Source organism: Crotalus tigris, unplaced genomic scaffold (assembly GCF_016545835.1).
Source record: "Crotalus tigris isolate CLP2741 ecotype Arizona unplaced genomic scaffold, ASM1654583v1 scf7180000018922.241687, whole genome shotgun sequence".
Lineage (NCBI taxonomy): Eukaryota > Metazoa > Chordata > Lepidosauria > Squamata > Viperidae > Crotalus > Crotalus tigris.
This window is the reverse complement of record NW_024097275.1, coordinates 203,529-220,662: the sequence shown is the minus strand read 5'-3', so window position 1 is coordinate 220,662 and position 17,134 is coordinate 203,529. Positions and strand designations below refer to the sequence as shown.

Genomic DNA, 17,134 nt, shown 5'->3' with positions numbered 1-17,134 from the left:
AGAGCTATTTCCACTGAAAATAAAGGAATACTGTGCTCTTAAGAGTATTGAACAGATATACTTCTAATTTAACCATACTACTATGTTCTTAAAAATAATTGTTTATTTTACTTTAAGTCATCCCTCTTCCCATCACATTCAGCAATAAAAAAGCTGCAGCTTGCTCATATTTCATATTCTCTTGGTTTATAAATCCTTCTGCCTGCAGTTCAGTCATGCTTTCATAGTTACCTTTATTTCAAGAATTAAAACTATCTCTTAGCTATGAATAAACCAAAAATGAGAAGTAATAAAGATAACAGATTCAGAAGCTTAAAGAGATGTGGGAGGCAGGCAAACTGAGAAACCCACAGATTTGGATTGGAAGTACAGTCCTTTGGGAGAATACAGATAGCCCTTGACTTATGACCACAATTGGGCCCAAAATTTCAGTTGCTAAGTGAAGACAGTTGTTACAGTAAATGAGTTTTGCCCATTTATGACCATTTTGCCACAGTTGCTAAGTGAATCACTGCAGTTGTTAAATTAGTAACACAGTTACTCACTGGCTTCCCCATTAACTTTGCTTGTCAGAAGGTTGCAAAAGGTGATCACATGAGCCTGGGACGCTGCAACCATCATAAATATGAACCAGTTGCTGAGTGTCCAAATTTTGATCATGTGGCCATGGGGATGCCACAATGGCCATAAGCGTGAAAAATGTAAGTCACTTTTTTCAGTGCTGTGAAAAACTTTGAACGGTCACTAAATGAAAAGTTATAAGTCAAGGACTACCTCTATGTTTCTTTGATCCAAAACTGCCAATAAGAGTATGTCAAGGATAAAAATGGATAGCATGTGTTAGTTTGAGATTGCAAGCACATAAGGCTGGAGGTGCCCTTGAATGCCTATAGGACCTACAAAATGATGCCTCTGCATGGCTTTTGCCCTGTAACAAGATATTATTTGGTTGCCTGTTCAATTAACAAATGCATGGTATAGATGTTCATTGTTCAAATATGCTTTCAGTGAAGGAACAAGGGAGATTTATATCAAAATGACTTTCTCTAGCTTGGCAACCACTGGTTCTGATCTCCACAGGCTCAAATGTTATACAGGTGGTCCTCAATAGTTCATTTAGTGACCATTCAAAGTTACAACAACACTGTAACTTATGACTGTTTTCCAGTTATGTCAGAGAGTGCACAGTCTTATTGTGTCGAGATAACCCAGGAATAAACACAGTAAACAAAGATTTGTATTAAATGATGGTTTATCTTACACTATCTACACTATCATACATCAGGAACAATATACATACATGTGCTAATAGAGCAGGATCCAACAAAGTAGGAAACAGAAGAAGAGAAGTGAACACATCAGCAGAGCCTTCCCTTTATTCAAAGGCTCTTAAAGGGACATAGACCCTGCTGAGTCATTCCCACCATTACATCTTTCATTACATAAGCTGGTTAGCTGTTACATTATTACCTTGACAAATTACGACCTTTGTAGCATCCCCAGGATCATGTGATCAAAATTCAAATGCTTGGCAACTTATGACTCATACTTATGACCTTTGCTTTGTCCCGAGGTCATGTGATCACTGTTTGTGACCTTTGGACAAAGTCAATGGAGAAGCCAGATTCACTTAACCACCCTGTTACTAACTTATCAACTACGGTGATTTACTGTGGAAAGAAAGGTCATAAAATGGGGCAAAACTCACTTCACCACAGACATTTTGGGGTCAATTGTGGTCGTAGGTGGAGGACCACCTGTATATTATATTGACTATTTTAACGGGTTTTGAAAAAAATGCTAACTGTCTCACTTAACAACAGAAATGTTGGGCTCAATTGTGGCCCATAAGTCGAGGACTACCTGAACTAAAGGCATACTCCATTCAAAGGTTTCCCTGTGATCTGATTATCCAGCAGATGATAGCTTTGCTTTGGCATGCTTCAGCAAACTTCAGCCAGTTTGAAGTTCTAGGTCTTCTCCAGCTGAACTTTAAGCATCATATCTGCTATTGTCCCCAAGGGAATGTCAACCAGCAAGCCAATGCACTAGGAAGATGAGCTCAGAGCTGACTGATGCTTACCTTTGGTTTTAAAAGCAAAGTTACAGTACTTGCAGACATAGGGCCTGACGTCTGTGTGCGTGTGAATGTGTTTCTTCAGCATGCTGGGTTTCTTGCAGCGAATTCCACACTCCTCACATACATACTTCCCTCGTCCACGGCCTCGCACATACACATACTCTTCGTTTGATTTGTACCTATGAGCAACAGGGTGTCATGGTAACAGAAATAAAAGATTCCCACCTTAACATAGCAAGTCTCCTTGAAAAGAAAAATATAATCATAGAACCAACACACAATCCCATTGCATTATTCATGGCTGCAGATTAAAAACGCACTGAGTGAGCATCAGAGAACCATGTGTGTGCATATGGAGTCCTACAGAACCTGAGATGTAGAGATTTCATTTATAACCACACCACCTCTACATCCTTTAACGGAGAATGTCAGTCTTTGTGAACAGTTCCTTCTTTGTCCAGTTTGAGAAAGGCAATGTTAGACAAGGATGGGAGAGGGTCCCCATCCATCCCGTGCAGTTCATTTTAGGAATACTACATTAGCAAGAAGAGAACCATGAGTGGTATCCTGACTCCTTAGAGCACGGGTGTCAAACTCGCCGCATCATGTGACGTGTCGTGACATATAGCAACTTTTTTTGCATTGCTGGAGCTGGGGTGGGCGCGGCTTCTGCATGATGCAATCAGCCCACGGGCTGGCAGTTTTGACACCTCTGCCTTAGAGGAACCAAATAATTAAACACATTTAATAAACAAGGGATTTCACTTTCCTGACAGTTTACAGAGATGAGAGGTCCTTGGTGCTCTCTGAGCTTGCTTGTATGTTTGTATGCAAACATTTGTATGCAAATGTTTCATTACTAGAATTGATGATGTTACCTAGTTTGGGTAATGAAACGTCTGCAAGAAAACAACCAAGCTCAGAGAGCACCAAGGACCCCTCATTTCAGCCCTGAGCTACAAATATTCTCCTTTAGTGCACAGAGTTTCATGTAAGGGATGTCCACACCCATCATAGTAAGCTCAGATCTTTAGCTTTGTTTTATTAACAAGGACCCTCATACCAAACAAACACGCCAACCCATTCTAATCATCTTCAGCCACATATCTTATTAATGCCTTTTACTGAAATCTAAACATTGCAGAAAAAGTTTGTGAACTGAAATCTGTGGCAAGAAATTCATGTGGAACATATCAGGGAATGATATCCCCACTCTTAAACCCTGTTAGCTTTTGGCTTAGCCTAGTAACACTAGCTTCTCTTTCCCACTAGAGCAGGGGTAGACAATCTTGGCTCTTTTATGACTCGTGGACTTCAACTCCCAGGCTCAGGAATTCTGGGAGTTGAAGCCCACGAGTCATAAAAGAGCCAAGGTTGTCTACCCCTGCACTAGAGTAATAAACAAAGTCATCATTCATGTACCTGGAAAGTAAAAAAAACTGTGGTGATACTCATAATTCACACCTATTATTTGGAAAAAAGTAGATAAGCAATTGCTTCCTCACATTTTTCCTACATTCAAAGCATAGAAATATGTCTCTCCAACTAAGAGAAATTCAGATGGTCAATGTATGTTATTTGGAAGAAGAGAGGGAGAGTGCCTTGAATTTGCAAGAAATATGGCTTGGGAATTGGGGTCTAAAATATTTAAAGGAATCCCCCCCCCCCCCAAAAAAAAAATAATTTGGAAAGGAGCCAAAAGAGGAAAGTGAGAAAGCTCAACTGAATCAGAACAATTATATTGGTTAGCTTTACAAAGGAGAAAGTAGGAGAAAATATCAGTTTTAGTTTAATTGTGGTTCATTTAAACAAAGAAATAAATGAGGAAATGCTAAGGATATATCAAATATGTTGGGAAAATATTAGTAAAAGAATAAAGTCAGTTAATACAGGTTTCAAGGAAGTTCAAGAACTGATGTGCCTAAACACAGTACATCTACTAAATAATTCACTGAACAAGAACATTTGTATAATATATAACTGCACAAGGAAGGAGGGAGAGCCAGAAATGTCAAGAACCTTAGAATCCTGTCGCTTAATTGTTGATTACAACACTGGAAAATGTAACATCCTTGAAACAAAGCAAAAAGAAGAAATGGAAGGGTCCTAACACCTCTCACTCTCTACCCAAGATCAAAATTGCAATAAAATATTTTTGTCATCAGAAAGCGATGTGGTTAGAAGACACTTCTTGCTCCTGTTGGCAACCACAGAAGACATTTCAATAATGCAGAAAGCCACAGAGTAGGGGTCTTCAAACTTGGCAAAGCTGGCTGAGGAATTCTGGGAGTTGAAGTCCACAAGTCATAAAAGGGCCAAGTTTGAAGACCCCTGCCATAGAGCAAGCAATTACTGCACAAACGAAATTGATCATTTTGGTAAAACAAAAGTTTTGGTTTTTTTCTAATTATCTTCTTAGTATCTTCCCCTTCTTTTTTTTCTTTCTGTCATTTTCTTTTTTTTTTCTTATGCATACAGTCTGAATAATTTAGGCTGAAACTTATAAGTGCTCTGTAGTTACAATTGCTACTGTTCACATAAAAGTTAATAAAACTATAATTAAAAAAAACTTGGATCATGGAGAATCAATGAAACCCAAAGGCTCATCTGAACAGCCTCACCTCACCTGCACAGTCTATCCTATTGTACAGCTATATATTAAACAGAGTAAACTGGACCTAGTTATTTCTGTTAATGCAGACAATTTTTCTTGAGTAGCTATTAGTTCAAAAAAGGGAGGGAGAAAGGAAATGAACTGCTGGGCAGGTTAACTCTGATGAAAAGGCATATTATTCTTTCCTGGCAGGTTCAGGTTAAAAATCCAAAGGAAAAAATGTCACAGTAGTCACAATATTGACCACACTGGCTGATAGAGTGGATTCATGCAAATTCAGGCAGCAGACTTGAGAAATGATGCTTACAAATATTGTGCTTTGCTTTCCCTTATTTCAGCGGTTCTCAACCTTCCTAATGCCGCGCTCCTTTAATACAGTTCCTCATGTTGTGGTGACCCCCAATTTATTTTCATTGCTACTTCATAACTGTAATTTTGCTACTGTTATGAATCGTAATGTAAATATCTGATATGAACAGTGTATTTTCATTGTTACGAATTGAATATAATTAAAGCATAGTGATTAATCACAAAAACAATATAGCAATGCTCGATGGAGAAGCTTACTCTTCTTTGCTCAAAAATGTTGTGAGGGAGGGAAGGAGATGGAGAAGGAAGGAGATTGAAGGGGGAAGGAAAGAAGGAAGGAAGGAGAGAGAGATTGAAGGGGAAGGATGGAGATGGAAGGAAGGAAGGAAGATTGAAGGGGAAAGGAAGGAGATGGAGAAGGAAGGAGATTGAAGGGGCAAGGAAAGAAGGAAGGAAGGAGAGGGAAATTGAAGGGGAAGGGATGGAATTGGAGATAGATGGAAGGAAGGAAGGAAGATTGAAGGGGAAAGGAAGGAGATGGAGAAGGAAGGAGATTGAAGAGGGAAGGAAGGAAGGAAGGAAGGAAGGAAGGAAGGAAGGAAGGAAGGAAGGAAGGAGAGAGAGATTGAAGGGGAAGGGATGGAGATGGAAGGAAGGAAGATTGAAGGGGAAAGGAAGGAGATGGAGAAGGAAGGAGATTGAAGGGAAGGAAGGAAAGGAAGGAAGGAAGGAAGGAAGGAAGGAAGGAAGGAAGGAAGGAAGGAAGGAAGGAAGGAAGGAAGGAGAGATTGAAGGGGAAGGGATGGAGATGGAAAGAAGGAAGGAAGATTGAAGGGGTAAGGAAGGAGATGGAGAAGGAAGGAGATTGAAGGGGGGAGGCACTGCCAAGGACGCTCAAGCAGCTCTGCACAATTGCCTGGGGAGGGGGATGCTCTGGCGGAAAGCCTGGTGGAGAGTCAAGTGGCGGCACTTCTGAGGCCTCGGAAGTCGCACAGAGGATCTGCACGCCTTGGAGCCGCAGCCACCCTCTCACACCCGCCAACCTGGAGCCCCCCCGCCCTCTCCCAGACACCCCCCCCCGGAACCTGCCCGCCCCTCCAGCCATCGCAGCGGTGGGGTTGCAGGAGCCCCTTTCCACGCCGCGCAGCCCATCGCATGCAAGAGGGATGCGGCCGGAGCATCAGCTCCCACTCGGAAGGTGCCACTTCTCCCCTCCCGGCCTGGCCAGCTGGCCTCCGATGCACATGCGGGCATTGTCGCCACCTCACCCTCTACCCCACCCCTTGGCCGCTTCCGAGGCCCGGAGCCCAGCAAGCTGTAAAGGAGCCGCTCCTGTCCGGCAGCTCCACAGCCGTGCCAGGCACCAGAGGGCCGAGGTGGCCTTCAACGGCGAGGGAGGCGGGCTGGGCGGCGCGGGGGCAACTCCCACGCAGTGCGGAGGGCGGCCAGGGCGGAGCGCAGCTGGGCAACCAGGAGGCATGGAGTTGAAGCCCACAAGTCATAAAAGAGCCGCAGCTCAGTTCAGCTGGCAGCGGCGGCAGCAGTTTTCTCGCCCTTCTCCTCTCCTTCCTCCTGCTGCCCTCAAAGCGGCTCGAGCGGGATCCAGGAGGAAGAGGGGTGCCTGGGGGGAGCAGCTGGGCTAGCGGTGGGGCTGGCGGGACGCATGGCACCAGCCCCCACCGTGGCTCCATTGACGGATGGAGAACCAGGCCGGACAGTGCAAGGGCGGCGGCAGCGGCAGCCGCTGCTGCATCATTGGGGGTCCCTGCCACCCTGCGCTGCCCAGCCTGGTCCTCCGTCCATCAATGGAGCTGTGGTGGTGGCTTGTGCCATGCAGGCCGCCAGCCTGGCTGCTCCCCCCAGGCACCACTCTTCCTCCCGGCGCCTGCCTGAGCTGCCTTGGGGGCAGCAGGAGGAAGAAGGGTGAGAAAACCACTGCCGCTGTCCACCCCCCCCGCTGCCTGGCCTCACCCTCCACCCATCTGATAGAGCCGCGATGGGGGCTGGTGCCATGCAGACCGCCAGACCCTCGTCCAGCCTGGCTGCTCCCCCCAGGCACCCCTCTTGCCCCGGCGCCTACCCGAGCCACCTTGGGGGCAGTAGGAGAAAGAAGGGGAGGAGGAAGACGATGGCAAGGAAGCTGCCACGAGCGCTGGGCCTCAGGAGGCGGCTCTCCTCTTTTACCTTTGCTGAATCTCCTTCTTCCTTCCTGGCAGCCTGGACTGTGGCATGCCTTCCTGGACAGCGGGTCCAATGGTCGAGCTGGCTGAGGATCGCAGGGGCTGGTCTCCCTCGGGCTGCGACTTGTGGGAGGGCTGGCCTGCTCAGCGGAGCCTCCAGAGGGCCACTCCCAACAGGGATCCCAGGGCTTCCCCAGGCAGCTCCAAGGCCACGAGGCCCTGGCGGTGCTTCTCCCAGGGGGTGGGGCACTCAGGCACAGGACCAATCAGGAGCCCTGCAGGAGGTAAGTCCGCCTGAGAGAGAGAGAAGGGAAGCTTAAGTGCCTATCTCTCTCTCTCTCTCTCTCTGCAAATGGCGGAGGAGGCCATGTGGAGACGGATGCGGAGCGGTGTCTCGGTTCCTAAGACCATCGGAAATATGTGTTTTCCGATGGTCTTAGGTGACCCCTGTGAAGCGGTCATTCGACCCCCAAAAGGGTCGTGACCCACAGGTTGAGAACCGCTGCCTTATTTAAAATGAGGTGGGCCTATAAAAAACCCCCAAACCCAACTTTTCTCCTGGTTTTCCTTAGAGCCAGCCATTCTCAAGCTACCGTTTTCCAAGGCAATTCCAAAGAAGTCATATCACATGAAGACTGGGAACCCCAGGGTCAGGGAACTTTGCCAAACTGTATGTTCCCAGATGCTGTATTGCTGTACATGCAAGATTGGAGCCACAAACAGCTGGGAAACTTGACAAAACAGGAAAGGAATCCCTTCCAGACCTTAAATACACACCAAAAGGATAGGGTTGCTGAGTGAGCATTGAGAAAAAAATGATTCCCATGTTAGTTATGGGGGGGGGGAAATGACATCTTTGGGGGTCTAGCTAGTTCTCTACCCAAATCTTACTGGGGCTATGAAATTGTCTTTTGAAGTTTGCCTACCGAGTGATAGAAAATGGAAGCCGACAGCAAAGCAATGAAAAAAAATGGTTTCTTTCAAAGAAACCACAGAGATTTCAAAGAATTTGGCCCAAGAGAACTTGCCTGTTGGAGATTCTTTTTTAAAAAATTTTTTTTTATTGATTTTTAACAATTACAATCTTTAGTGCTTAGTAAACAAAGTGTTGTCTGGGTTCACCTATTTAACATTAACTTCTTCACTACCACACAATCTAGTGTTTTTTCCCTGATCCTCCTTTCTTCTCAAATACGATGAGGATGTTTATATTCAATTTTGTATCTATTAATAATAGGAAGAACTATATTTGCATAGTGTTGACAAAATGAAAACAATTTGAGAGATTCTTCATCATCTTCATTCCTTTCCTACAAAAAGCTGATATGAAAGTCTTTCTTGTCCCAATTTGATATATTCACCACAATCTTGCAAAATAGGTTAGGTCAAAAACACAAGGAGGGCATCAAAGAAGGTGTCCTTTTTTATGACATTTTATTCATCAAGTGATAACCTTTGATTTGCCCAGAGCTTCTAGGAATTTAAGTACAGTAAACAAAATCTGGCCCTTCTGTGTTGTTTGTCCTGTCCTGGGAAATTCGAGCTGCTAGAGTTTTCCCCCTATCAAACCAGATAGTCTGCAACACGCTTCTGTTTAAACGAGTGGTTCTGAACCTGTGGGTCGCGACCCTTTTGGGGGTCAAACAACCATTTCACAGGGGTCGCCTAAGACCATCGGAAAACACATATTTCCGATGGTCTTAGGACCCAAGACACCGCTCTGCATCCGTCTCCGAATGGCCTCTTCCGCCATTTGCAGAGAGAGAGAGAGAAAGAGGCACTTTCGCTTCCCTTCTCTCTCTCTCAGGTGGACTTACCTCCTGCAGGGCTCCTGATTGGTCCTGTGCCCAGGTGCCCCACCCCCTGGAAGAAGCGCGGCCAGGGCCTCGTGGCCTTGGAACTGTTCGGGGAATCCCTGGGATCCCTGTTGGGAGCGGCCTGCTGGAGGCTCTGCTGAGCGGGCCAGCCCTCCCGCAAGCCGCGGCCCAAGGGAGACCAGCCACTGCGATCTCCAGCCAGCCCGACCATTGGACCTGCTGGCCAGGAAGGCATGCCGGAGTCAAGGCTGCCGGGAAGGAAGAAGGAGATTCAGCAAAGGTAGGAGAGGAGAGCCGCCTCCTGGGGCCCAGCGCTGGCAGTGGCTTCCTTGCCATCCTCTTCCTCCTCTCCTTCTTCCTCCTACTGCCCCCAAGGCGGCTCAGGCGGGTGCTGGGGCAAGAGGGGTGCCTGGGGGGAGCAGCCAGGCTGGACGAGGGTCTGGCGGGCTGCATGGCACCAGCCCCCACCACGGCTCTATCGGATGGGCAGAGGGTGAGGCCGGGCAGCGGGGGGGGGCAGCGGGGACAGCGGCAGCGGTTTTCCGCCCTTCTCCTCTCCTTCTTCCTCCTGTTGCCCCAAGGTGGCTCGGGCGGGCACCGGGAGGAAAAGGGGTACCTGGAGGGGAGCAGCCAGGCTGGCGGGCCGCATGGCACCAGCCCCCACCATGGCTCCATTGATGGACAGAAGACCAGGCCGGGCAGTGCGGGGGCGGCGGGGACTCCCGCCGCTGTCCCCACAGCCCCCGCGCTGCCCGGCCTGGTCCTCCGTCCATCAATTGAGCCATGGTGGGGGCTGGTGCTATGCAGCCCGCCAGCCCCTCCGCCAGCCTGGCTGCTCCCCACAAGCACCCCTCTTCCTCCTGGCTCCTGCCCGAGCCGCTTTGGGGGCAGCAGGAGGAAGGAGAGGAGAAGGACAAGAAAACTGCTGCCGCCGCTGCCAGCTAAGCTGAGCTGTGGCGCCAAGCCGGTGTCCATTCCTCCTGGTTGCCCGGCTGCACTCCACCCCCGGCTGCCCTCCGCACCGCATGGGAGTCTCCCCGTGCCGCCCAGCCACTTCCCTCGCTGTCGAAGGCTGCCTCAGCCCTCTGGCGCCTGGCGTGGCCGTGGGGCTGCCGGGCAGGAGTGGCTCCTTCCCAGCTTGCCGGGCTCTGGGCCTCAGAAGCAGCCAGGGGGCAGGGAAGAGGGCAAGGCAGAGGCGATGCCTGCATGTGTGTCGGAGGCCACCCAGTCGGGCCAGGAGGGGAGAAGCAGCACCTTCTGAGCGAGAGCTGGCGCTCCGGCCACACCCCTCTCGCATGCAATGGGCTGTACGGCGTGGAAAAGGGCTCCCGCGACCCCACCACTGCGATGGCTGGAGGGGCGGGTAGGTCCTGGGGGGCGGCTGGGAGAGGGCAAGAGGTGCCGGGATGAGGCTGGGGGGGCTCCAGGTTGGTGGGTGTGAGAGGGCGGCCAGCAGCTCCGTGTGACTTCAGAGGCCCTGGAGGTGCTGCCGCTTGACGCTCCACCAAGCTTTCCGCCAGAGCCTGCCCCCTCCCCAGGCAATTATGTGGAGCTGCTTGAGTGTCCTTGGCAGCGCCTCCCCCCTTCAATCTCCTTCCTTCTCCATCTCCTTCCTTACCCCTTCAATCTTCCTTCCTTCCATCCATCTCCATCCCTTCCCCTTCAATCTCTCTCCTTCCTTCCTTCCTTCCTTCCTTCCTTCCTTCCTTCCTTCCCCCTTCAATCTCCTTCCTTCTCCATCTCCTTCCTTTCACCTTCAATCTTCCTTCCTTCCATCTCCATCTCCTTCCCTTCCCCTTCAATTTCTCCTTCTTTCCTTTCCCCTTCAATCTCCTTCCTTCTCCATCTCCTTTTCCCCTTCAATCTTCCTTCCTTCCTTCCTTCCTTCCTTCCTTCCATCTCCATCTCCATCCCTTCCCCTTCAATCTCTCTCCTTCCTTCCTTCTTTCCTTCCCCCTTCAATCTCCTTCATCTCCTTCCTTTCCCCCTCAATCTTCCTTCCTTCCTTCCTTCCATCTCCATCCCTTCCCCTTCAATCTATCTCCTTTCCTCCTTCCTTCCCCCTTCAATCTCCTTCCTTCCTTCCTTCCATCTCCATCTCCATCCCTTCCCCTTCAATCTCTCTCATTCATTCCTTCCTTCCTTCCCCCTTCAATCTCCTTCCTTCTCCATCCTTTCCCCTTCAATATTCCTTCCTTCCATCTCCATCCCTTCCCCTTCAATCACTCTCTCCTTCCTTCCTTCTTTCCTTCCCCCTTCAATCTCCTTCCTTCTCCATCTCCTTCCTTTCCCCTTCAATCTTCCTTCCTTCCTTCCCCTTCCCTCCCTCATAACATTTTTGAGCAAAGAAGAGTAAGCTTCTCCATCGAGCATTGCTATATTGTTTTTGTGATTAATCACTATGCTTTAATTATGTTTATGCTTTAATTATTAATTACCCACCCCACTTTGCATCTTAAGAAGACAGAACTCTTGGAATAATTCTTCCAACAGGAATCCTTTATTAAGAGAAAATGGTTGCAGGCATGCTAGACAGGACTTGGGGTTCAAGCTCTCCCATTCAAGGTTTTAAGGGGTTCCCCAGTAGTCCCACCCAATCAACCCCCCTTCCAGTGATAGTTTCAAGTATCACAATTCCACCCCTTTCTTCTTTCTTCCGTCTGGATGGAGACTTCAGATAACTACATGAAAGGCAAATACCCTCTTTGTTATTAAGGTAGTGCTAACGCTTTGAGGTTACAATAAACACACATTCAGCATTCAGCTCTTGAAGTGTACTGAAGGAAGTGAGGGCCATAAAGCCCCTTTGTTCTCCCCCTTCTCTCCCTCTTATGGCAGAATCCAGAGAAGGCAGAATTGGGAGTTTCTATATTTGATAATTAAAGATGAAATATAATTGGATTCTGACATCCGGCCCCTCTTAAAAATAAGAGAGATTCACCTGAAAGAAAACAAAACAGGTATAAGACTTAGTCAGGCTTGTTAGGATACTCTGTGTGAAACTTCTTCAATAGCTTCGGGGCTCTGACATGACGTTTATGGACCCACTCGTTTTGTGAGGGAGGGAGGTGCTTCCAGGCAACTAGGTACTGAGTTGCTCCATGGTTTTTCTGGAACCATTCATCTGTTTCCAAACTTTTTCTGAATTCAATTCCAGTTTGGCTGTCCAGTTGTGGTTTTATTTTGGCTTGGGTTCTTGTGGTTACTGGTGCTGCCAGTTGTGATTCTGCCATTATTGGTCTAGAGTCTGTGGTTCGTGCGCTGTTATATTGAGGCATGCGAGATAGTGCATCTGCCAGGAAGTTCTTTCTTCCTGGTAAATGTTTGAGCTTAAATTGGAACTGGTGAAAATGCTGGGACCAGCGGGCTTGTTTGGGATTGAGTTTCCTGGAAGTTTTCAGGGCTTCTAAATTTTTGTGATCAGTCCACACCTGGAAGGGGATTTTGTTCCCTTCCAGGAACTGTCGCCACATGAGTAATGCCCAACGTATCCCATAAGCCTCCTTCTCCCATACGGGCCAGCGCTGTTCTGTTTCCGTGAGTTTCTTGGATGTATATGCACAGGGTTGCAATACTGCATCATCATTTTCTTGTAATAGCACAGCCCCCACTGCCACATCACTTGCATCTGCCTGTATTATGAAGGGCTTGTCCATGTCTGGGTGCCTTAGTACTGGTTCGGCAGAAAAAAGTCTCTTTAGTCTCTCAAACGCTGCTTGGCACTCCATTGTCCATGTTAGTGGCTGGCTAGGTTTTACTGAGGATGCTCCCTTCATTTTTAGTAAGTTAGTGAGGGGCAAGGCTATCTGGGCAAATGAGGGGATGAATTGACGGTAAAAGTTTGCAAAACCCAGGAAACTTTGTAGTTGCTTTCTTGTGCGGGGTGGCGCCCAATCTAATACTGCTTTGACCTTCTCTGGGTCCATTTCAATGCCCTGTGGGGATATGCGATAGCCTAGGTAGTCTATCCTTTCTTGGTGGAATTCGCATTTTGAGAGTTTGGCATATAGGTCGGCGGCTCGCAGCTTCTTTAAAACCGCTCTGACAAGGTTGACGTGTTCCTCTTTTGTTTCAGTAAAGATAAGAATGTCGTCCAAGTAAACAAGGACCCCTTTAAACAGGTGCTCCCTTAGAACCTCATTGATTAATTGCATAAAAACTGCAGGGCCCCCTTGTAGTCCAAATGGCAAGACTTTGAATTGATAGCACCCCATGGGGCAGTTAAATGCAGTCTTCCATTCGTCCCCTTCCTTAATTCTTACGCGATAGTAAGCTTCCCTTAGGTCTAATTTAGAAAAAATTTTCCCTTTCGATAGGTGTGACAGCATGTCTTTCATGAGGGGCAGCGGGTATAGGTTGCTTTCACTGATTGTATTCAGGGCCCTATAATCCACGCATAAACGTAAAGAGCCATCCTTCTTCTCTCTAAAAAGGACCGGGGCAGCCACTTTAGGCTTGGCTGGCTCAATGAAACCTCTCTCCAGGTTTTTTTTTATAAATCTTTCCATTTCCTCCTTCTCCTTTGGGCTCATGGAGTATAATCTGGGCTTCGGGAGTTTTGCCCCAGGCTTGAATTCAATGGTACAGTCTGTGGGTCGGTGGGGGGGAAGCTCATTCACCCTCTCCTCACTGAAGACTTCAGCAAGGTCCCTATATTCCTCTGGTATTTCTGTTAATCTTTTTTCCTCTCCTATGGATGCTTTTTCTATTCTTGATTCTGGTAGCCTCCCTTGGGGTTTTAAGTCCATAGGGTCCCCCTTCGGGAATTTGATTTCTGTCGTCCTCCAATTTACCCAGGGGTTCCATTTTTTCAACCATTCCATCCCTAGAATCATTGGGCATTCCATACCTGGGGTCACCACAAACGTTAAGTCCTCTTCATGGTTGCCCAGGGAGAGATGTATTGGCAAAGTGGCTAGGGTAGCTGGCACCCCCCCTGCTATGGATCCATCTAGCTGGCCAAATGAGATTGGTTGTTCCAGTCTCCTGGATGGGATGCCCAGATTCCCCACTAGTGTTGGGCTAATGAGGCAGCGGGTACAGCCAGAGTCTATTAAGGCTTTCACCTTCACAGCTTCGGGCATGGGGGGATTAATATAGTCACTGTTTTGAAGATGGGTGTGATGCATCCACTTACCAGGGGTTCGCCCTCCGAGCTGTCATCTGAGGCATCCACCGGCCCTGTGGTGTAGGCTGGAGTTCTTTCCCCTTGGTGAGCAGAGGTGGGGGTTTCTGCAATTTCCATCATTCTCATGGCTGTTTCTTTTGGCTTAGCTGAATACTTTCCGGGTTTGTTGATTGGGGATCTGTCTGGGTTGTGCTGGGGGGCCTTTGAGCGGCATTCTACAGCTCGATGCCCTTCTCTTCCGCACTTGAAACATCCCATTTGCTTCTTGGCTGTATCCGATGATTTCACCGGTTGGTGTGTCAGCTCAGGCGGGGGGCGGCTCCATTGTTTTCCTCGGCGGTGCCTCTTCAATATGTCGATCTCTGCTTCCTCTGCCAAGACGTACCATTCCTCAAGTCGATGTGGGTCCCCTCGGGGCAGGCAAGCATCATATAGATCATAGTTTAGTCCGTCTTTGAAATGGCCAAGGAGGATGTCTTCTGGCCAATTCAGTTTGCTGGCAATGGCCCGGAATTCTTGTGTATACTCGGCCACTGGGCGTTTGCCTTGCCTCATCGTTGTTATTCTTTCACGGGCTTTGCGATCAGCCAGGGGGTCTTCAAATCGTCTTCTCAAAGAGGACATGAAACGGTTGAAGTTACTGAGTTCTGGGGCATTGGAGTCATGCAAGTTCACTACCCAATCCGCAGCTGGTCCATCCAGGGCAGATTGCACGATCCGGATGCGGGCTTTGTCGCTGGGAATATCCTGCCCATATTCCTCCATGTAGCTGAGGACTTGGGTTAGGAAAAACCCCAAGCGTGTTGGCTCCCCTTTGAATTTCACTTCCAACGGTGGACGTCTTGGAATGGATCGGTGCCTCTGTTGTGGGTGGTAGTGCCTTCCGTCCAGATTGCCATCTGTGGTCCGGTAGGGGGTGGGGGCTCCTGGATCAGTAGATGTCCCTGGGGTTGCAGGTTCCACGTCCCCCTCGGTGTCTCTCCCTTTTCGGCTCCAGGAACTGGGGCGGCCGTAGGGCTCAGTATTCTCCTCTCCTAGGGAGCTGAGAGTTCTCTTCATCAGGTCAATAGCTTTCTCTAGGATCCAGTCTGAGTACGGTGCCCAGCTTCCTCCCTCTTCACTTGCGTGCAGGGATTTCTCCATCTCCTGCTTCCATTCTGGTTGCTTGGTCCCCCGTCTCAGGGTCACCTTTCTTGATTCCTTTCCCCACTCACTTTTCTTTCCAACGCCCATCGACCAGCGAGGCTTGTGGTCCTGTGTCTCCACCACTTCTTCTCCTGAGGAATCTGGCCTCTCGGATCCCAACATCTGGCAAGGTTCCAACTGGGTCAGCGGCTCTCTTTCCAGGGAGTTTTCCCCCTCTCTTGCTCCATTGTCTGACATGGTAAATTTTTGCAAAATCCCCCGGCAAGGGTCTCCTTCCAGGTGGATTAATTTTGCAAGTCCTGTCTAATGTAAGGACCCACCCCACTTTGCATCTTAAGAAGACAGAACTCTTGGAATAATTCTTCCAACAGGAATCCTTTATTAAGAGAAAATGGTTGCAGGCATGCTAGACAGGACTTGGGGTTCAAGCTCTCCCATTCAAGGTTTTAAGGGGTTCCCCAGTAGTCCCACCCAATCAACCCCCCTTCCAGTGATAGTTTCAAGTATCACAATTCCACCCCCTTTCTTCTTTCTTCCGTCTGGATGGAGACTTCAGATAACTACATGAAAGGCAAATACCCTTCTTTGGTATGCTAACGCTTTGAGGTTACAATAAACACACATTCAGCATTCAGCTCTTTGAAGTGTACTGAAGGATGTGAGGGCCATAAAGCCCCTTTGTTCTCCCCCTTCTCTCCCTCTTATGGCAGAATCCAGAGAAGGCAGAATTGGGAGTTTCTATATTTGATAATTAAAGATGAAATATAATTGGATTCTGACATTATGTTTAATTCGTAACAATGAAATACACCCTGCATATCAGATATTTACATTATGATTCATAACAGTAGCAAAATTACAGTTATGAAGTAGCAACGAAAATAATTTTATGGTTGGGGGTCACCACAACATGAGGAACTGTATTAAAGGGTTGCAGCATTAGGAAGGTTGAGAAGCACTATTTTTAACATAAGAATGCTTTGTACTGCTTAATAATAGCAACAGGGAAATTATTAAGAATAAAACAGATAATAAAAGATAAAGGAGATGTTTTATAGTTGAGTTTAAATTCTTGAGATTATGATGGTAGGTTGCTATTTCCTTCATCTGGATGAGTTTTCTGATGTCCTAGTCTAGCTTACCATGCCCTCAGAATTTTCTGGGCATGTACTATCGAAGTACTAACCAAGTCTATGGAGATTCTCAGTCATACAGGTCATGGTTGTCCCAAAGGTGCTTTTTCAAAAGGCAATTGGACTTTGTTTTTCCTTGAAGACGTTTCACTTCTCATCCAAGAAGCTTCTTCAGTTCTTCAGTCAAAACTGAAGAAGCTTCATGGATGAGAAGCAAAATGTTTTAAAAGGAAAAACCAAGTCCAGTTGCCTTTTGAAAAAACACCTTTGGGACAAGCTTGATCCTGTTTAACAATATAATCATAACAAATGCCAACTCAAGAAGCTGAAAACCTGTCTGAATTACATCTGTAAGAACATTCCTTTCTGAATGTGTCGAGGAAGATTCTCAGTCATCCAGGTGCAGTTATCTGAAAACTGAGTCTTGCCAACTGGATTTCTTTGTGTTAATTTGAGATGTTTCAAATTAACTCCTCATCCAAGCAGCTTCTTTAGTCAGAGCAAGTTGGTTAAGCAGAGTCGTTGGGATGTACCAACTCATCCTGAACCAAATTCAGGCTTTGTTCCCCAAAATGTGTGGCAATTTTCAGATTCCTTTCAATTCCTGAACTGAATTTAGGAGAAGTTGCTCCCTGTCTTTGCTGCTTCCAGATGCCCTCAAATGTAGCTAGCAGGGATGATAAAACAATCCAAGGTGAGTAGGGAAGCAAAATAGAAACCCAGGTTG

The 17,134-nt window shown here is 47.6% G+C and overlaps 1 protein-coding gene across 1 annotated transcript in view; it reads right to left on the bottom strand.

Moving 5' to 3' along the window:
- Window positions 1-17,134, bottom strand: part of HIVEP3 (HIVEP zinc finger 3) — a 74,123-nt gene that overhangs the window by 7,755 nt on the left and 49,234 nt on the right. The window contains exon 5 of the mRNA XM_039357416.1: window positions 2,084-2,259. Within this exon, the coding sequence (XP_039213350.1) occupies window positions 2,084-2,259 (176 nt within the window). The remainder of the gene's footprint in view (window positions 1-2,083; window positions 2,260-17,134) is intronic.